This window comes from Neoarius graeffei, chromosome 16 (assembly GCF_027579695.1).
Source record: "Neoarius graeffei isolate fNeoGra1 chromosome 16, fNeoGra1.pri, whole genome shotgun sequence".
Taxonomy (NCBI): Eukaryota; Metazoa; Chordata; class Actinopteri; order Siluriformes; family Ariidae; genus Neoarius; species Neoarius graeffei.
In genome coordinates, this window is record NC_083584.1 from 7,746,332 (window position 1) to 7,752,157 (window position 5,826).

Here is a 5,826-nt window from a genome sequence, read left to right on the forward strand (position 1 = left end):
GAGAAGATCGAGTTCCTCCAAGGCTCTGTCTCATTCCTAGGGTTCATCATCTCTTCAGTTAAGGTCCAGATGGACCCTCTCAAGCTGGAGGCAGTCGCTGACTGGCCCACCTCATCTTCGAGACGAGAGCTCCAGCGCTTCCTGGGGTTCGCCAACTTCATGGATGAAGCACCTGTAGACTTCAGCATGGTGGCCGGACCTCTCTCAGCCCTGACCTTGACCAAGACCAAGTTCAAGTGGGGGGAGGAAGCAGATAAAGCCTTTTCCAGTCTCAAGCACAGGTTTACCGCAGCACCCATTCTCACCATGCCTGACTCTACCAAGCAGTTTCTCGTCGAGGTTGATGCCTCCGAGTCAGGGGTCAGAGCCATCCTATCCCAGAGGGCCAATGACAGCAAGGTCCACCCATGCTTCTTCTCCCACTGGCTATCCCCAGCCGAACGAAACTACGACATCAGCGACCGAGAACTACTGGGGGTGAAACTTGCCTTGGAGGAGTGGAGGCACTGGCCCGAGGGGCCTGATCTCCCTTTCCTAGTCTGGACTGACCATAAAAACTTGGAATACCTCAAATCCGCCAAACGTCTCAATTCCCATCAAGTCTGTTGGTCTCTCTTCTTCTCCCGGTTCAACTTCACACTCTCCTCCTGCCCAGGCTCCAAGAACAGCGAACCCAACGCCCTGTCCAGGATGTTCTCTTCCCACCAAGAGGAGTCCAAGCCACCCGAGACCATCCTTCCTCCACACTGCCTGGTGGAACCCACCATTCTAGAGGTTGAGACACTCGTGCAGAAGGCCCTGGAGCAGGACCCCGGTGAAGGTAACCCCAACAACACTCCTCCTAACCATCTGTTTGTTCCCTGTCCTGTGTGAACCCAGGTGCTGCAGTGGGATCATGCCTCCAAGCTGGCCTGTCATCCGGGAGCCGCCCGAACCCTGGCACTCATCCACCAGTGCTTTTGGTGGCCATCCATTAAGGAGGACGTCCAGGAGTTCGTGGAAGGCCTGCAATGCATGCTCCCGGTACAAGACAGCCAATCGACCACCTGCTAGCTTGCTAAGACCCCTCCTGACTCCGCATCGACCTTGGTCTCACATTGCCTTGGACTTCATCACAGGCCTCCCCAGCTCAGGTGGCAACACATGCATCCTCACTGTCATTAAACGTTTTTCTAAGACCATCCATTTCATTCCTCTGCCCAAGGTCCCCTCAGCCAAAGAGACTGCAGAACTACTCGTCCACCATGTTTTCCGCCTACATGGTCTGCCTACTGACATTGTTTCTGACTGGGTTCCTCAGTTCACTGCACAGTTCTGGAGAGCCTTCTGCAAACTCATCGGGGCCACCTGTAATCTCTCCTCAGGCTTCCACCCACAGACCAACGGCCAGACAGAATGGGCGAACCAGGGTTTGGAGGTTGCACTCAGGTGCATGGCATCCAAGGATGCCAGTTCTTGGAGCAGGTACCTAGCCTGGATCCAATATGCACATAATACTCTCCCTTCCTCTGCCACAAGTCTCTCTCCATTCCAGTGCTCACTAGGTTACCAACCACCACTGTTCCCCAGCCAAGAGGAGGAGGTTGCCATACCCTCAGCCCAGCTTTTTATACGCTGCTGCAGGATGACATGGGCATTGGCCCAGAGAAGACTCATTTGCTCCGCACTTGCATCCAAGAGGCAGGCCGACAAACGTCGCTCCAAGGCACCCACCTACCGAGTAGGTCAATGAGTTATGCTCTCCACGCGCCACCTGCCACTTAGGACCATCTCTCGCAAGCTAGCACCCAGGTTCCTTGGACCCTTCCTCATCAAGAAGTTAATAAACCCATGTTCTGTTAGACTGGCATTACCACTCACCATGCCACGTGCTCACCCTACATTTCATGTATCTCAGTTTAAACCTTTGGTCTCCAGACCCCGATGAGTTTGCAGAAAGCTCTCCAGAACTGTGCAGTGAACTAAGGACCCCAGTCTGAAACAATGTCAGTTGGCAGACCATTTGTTTGCAGGGGTATAATAATAAGAAGAAGAGGAAGTAGAAGAATCATGATGTATGACGTGTCACAAAACAGAAAAAATGAATCATCAAATGATGTCTGGTTTCATTGGTAATTTTTTTTATTCATTTATCAATATGATATATTTTTTTGTTTGTTTATTTTTGGTTTCAGTGAAATTGACCATCAAAACAAACCCATAGAAAAATAACATTCCAGAATGGAACAATGTTTCCTTTTCAAATTCAGATCATAAATTAAATAAATAAATACAGACATACACACAAACATTTATGAATGAATGAATAAATAAATAAATAAATGCTAACAACTAATTTAAAAAAAGAAAAAAGAAAAGATACATCATTTTAGTTGATCACTGAAATATTTAAACATGAGTGAGACTCAGGAATCCTCGTCCCATATTTGGTCCAGTTTTTGGACAGTGATAACACCTGTGGTTAAATGTTCTGTTTCTTCTTTAATAAAAAATCCTTTTTTCCCCCCGTTGGTCCTGTTCAGAGTTTGTGCCTCACGTTGGCAGCGATGATGTCCATCATTCCAAGGTGCTGCTGCACCACATTCCTGATTCGCTCCAAAGAGTTTGCGCTGTAGTTCTGCAACACAAATAATAACACTGAGTGTCTCACAAACACATATCGATCAACACACATTAGTAAACATCTCCGCTCTGTTTCTGTACATTTACAGTTATGGGTTTTATTTGACAGATTGTGCCTTAAAATTTACTTTAATCGGGTCATAAACATCTGGAATTCCTGAGCATTAAACTTTTCTGAGCATATAAAATATGAAAGTAACTTACTGATTTTTTCAGAATTTCCTTCAACTTCCTGAAGTGTCTTCTCAGTTTCCTCTCACTCCACGAGCGTCCTGATCTTTCAGCATACGCTGCTGTCTGTTTCAGAGGAAAACAGGAAAGTTACTTGACTGAACATCATTATTTCTTTCCTTCAGACTGATTATAATCTCTGACTTTTTTTTCGATAGTTTTAGTCCCTAATGCCAAGGTTCAGAATTATTCCAGTATATTTACTCTAATATATTAGTAGAAGATGTTTTGCCGTCACTTACACATTGTTTCAGCTCTTTTAACTGCCGGGTATTGAGGATGTTCAGGAAATTATCCAGTGCCCTGCCGTCCCATTTCACTTCATCTACATGAGCTGTGAGAGGGCTGAAGAGAACGATGATCTGCTCCGTGGCCTCAGCCAGAAACCTCACCTGATCTTCTGCCTGGAGGAAAAAGACATGGTGTGAACGTCGTGAACTAAAGTGAACTGATGCTCCTTACAAAAGCATTTGAACGTGAAGTAGAGCTTCAGTTTAATTTGTAAAGTTCGCAGATTACCTTGGCATTCAAGACTTCATTGTACACCAGCTGTGGAAATGGTCCTTTCACTGAAGTCATCTCTCCACCCTAAGAAAAAAAAAAAAAACAGAATGGAACAGCTTTACCACAATGAACGCAGCATCTAACAGGATCAACATCCCAGAAAAAACAGCGATAAATTTAATCACCAATTCAACTAATAATCTGAACAAATGTCCTCCTGAATCCAATCAGGACGACGGCAGCAGCTGGGTGAATTTAGAGAGGAACAGAGGAACAATAACTTGTACATTTACTCTGATCTGCAAACCGAGAGCTTAAACACAAACTGTAGCTTCTCTTGGTGCTGAGGTGGAACCATCAAGGACACCTTTAGTGTGGAATGTGGAGGTCAGAAGGATGGAGCATGTGGTGTTCATTTAATTTACTTTTTGAATAAAGATTTAAAGCTGCATCGGTGGGACTTGAGATCCAAATACGTACAGAAATTCTTATGAGGATATAGACTTTCTCTCTAAAGGTACTGAGATACACCCTAAAGGTACCTGGCTGAGTACAAAGATGATCGTTCCATGGCCGATTGGACATCACACTGAACACTCTCTCTAAGATCTCAGATAATTTTAATGTTTTGATGCTTTCTGTTGGAATCTTGGCCCAGTTGATGGTACCACTGCAGCACCAAGGAGAACTACAGAACATTTATCTGCTATAACATAATAATAATAATAATAATAATAATAATAATAATAATATACTTGTAGAAATATTTGTCTGTAGAGAAAGATACATCAAGTTTTTCTAAAGGTACAGATTTCCACAAGTACAATACACATAATAAAAATATGCTGAGATCCGTAAAATCGAACACGAACTGGGGTCTGTTCAGATCTCAAATCTCGTGTCTCCACAGCTGGATCTCTTTACTGGATAATATTCAATCACTGTCAGATATTAATAAACTTAAAAGAGCTGTGAAAAGTTCCTTTATAGTCAATAATTAGGCTCTGTTTCTTCTTTTTTAAATATATTAAGTTTATCGAGATTAATGTTAGTTTTGGTCATTATCATTTTTATCACATTATTTATTATAATGGCTTCATAAATCTTTATTTAAGTGTTTTTTTTTCCAGAGCCCGACCTAAAATCATATTGTACGACGTACCGTAGGTCTTCTGAATAAAGATTCTCGTTATTATGATTATTATTTTTATTATTATTATTATTATTATTATTATTATTATTATTATTATTAGTGATAGTAGTGATAGTGGTGATAGTGATGTTAGTGATGATGTCAGTGATGCGGTCAGTATTTTGAGCCCCAGGTTCGGAGCAGAAGTCAGAGACAGAGTGATGGAGTGATGGAGAAATCAGGGCCCCTGAGGGACTCACCATGTCCTTGAGCAGTGAGAGACTCGAGCGGCTCTTCATGCTGTACTGGCTCATCATCCAGTCGCAGGCGTCGCAGCGCTCGTGCACGATGAGAAAGAGCAGGAAGTAAAGCGCCGTCCCCGACTGTCCGCTCTTCATGTTCCCGCTGGCTGCTCGGGGAGCTTTTTGGCTTCATGCTGCAGCTCGCTGGATTTATCCGCAGATATGGAAAAGGAAAACGAAGGGAGGCCGGAGCTCCCATTTCGAGTCCCGGGGCCCAAAGTAAAAGCCCCCGCGCTCCTTCATCACCCCTCCCCCCCCCTTTCGCTTTCACTTTCCTCTCAGCCCTCAGAGCACCGCATAGCACAGGAAAGTTCGGCCCAGAACCGCACACTAACCCCTCACACACCATGGTACCGTCAGCACACAGCTGTTCTGGACCTGGAGCTGATTTGTGCCCAGTTGACTCTCCGACGCGCTGAAATCCGCTCCAGATGCCCCCAGTGTCTCCTGTAAGACTCCTCCCTGTGGAGTGAACAGCAGCAGGGCCCACTGAAGCACACGGGCCGAACCGATCAGCACATCTGATCCAAACCAAGCCCAAAGAGTTACAGCTCACCTGCGGGACAAAAACAACCAGAAAGAGAGAACACACACACACACACACACACACCGCTCACTCGCTTCTCAGGGCTCGTCGCCGCCTCCTTCTGTCACGTGACCCAGGGGATAACGACACGCGGAATTCCTCCGGTGACGTCGCAAAAGTGCACACACCTGTAGACAAAGCAAAGTGACATTACAAAAAAATAGCAAAGATTACATCACTTCCGGAAACTTTCCCTGATACAACTATAATAATAATAATAATAATAATAATAATAATAATACCAACTCCAAAAAAGTTGCGACACTGTGTAAAACATAAATAAAAACAGAATATGACAATTTGCAAATCATTGAAAATAGCACAAAGACAACATATCAGATGTCGAAGCTGAGAAATTTTATTGTTGTTTTGAAAAATATATGCTCATTTTGAATTTGATGTAAGCAAAACACATTTCCAAAAGTTAGGACAGGGGCGTGTTTACCACT

General features: G+C 44.5%; 1 protein-coding gene across 1 annotated transcript; it reads right to left on the minus strand.

Annotated features, from left to right (window-relative positions):
• Positions 1 to 2,210: 2,210 nt before the first annotated feature.
• On the minus strand, positions 2,211 to 5,480 carry LOC132899913 (interferon a3-like). Its single transcript, XM_060941962.1, has 5 exons — positions 4,750 to 5,480; positions 3,373 to 3,441; positions 3,096 to 3,257; positions 2,827 to 2,919; positions 2,211 to 2,617 (listed from the first exon to the last, which is right to left on the minus strand). Exons 1-5 carry the CDS (start codon positions 4,885 to 4,887, stop codon positions 2,519 to 2,521), a joined length of 561 nt encoding a protein of 186 aa, XP_060797945.1. The 5' UTR covers positions 4,888 to 5,480; the 3' UTR covers positions 2,211 to 2,518.
• Positions 5,481 to 5,826: the final 346 nt, after the last annotated feature.

Bases quoted from the DNA above. Each gene is read 5' to 3' on its own strand.
- LOC132899913 (XM_060941962.1), bottom strand. From the start codon at position 4,887: ATGAAGAGCGGACAGTCGGGGACGGCGCTTTACTTCCTGCTCTTTCTC. The intron at 3,442-4,749 runs GTGAGTCCCTCA...TTTTTTTCTTAG, and splicing joins TCTCACTGCTCAAGGACATG to GGTGGAGAGATGACTTCAGT. The intron at 3,258-3,372 runs GTAATCTGCGAA...TTTTTCCTCCAG, and splicing joins ATGAAGTCTTGAATGCCAAG to GCAGAAGATCAGGTGAGGTT.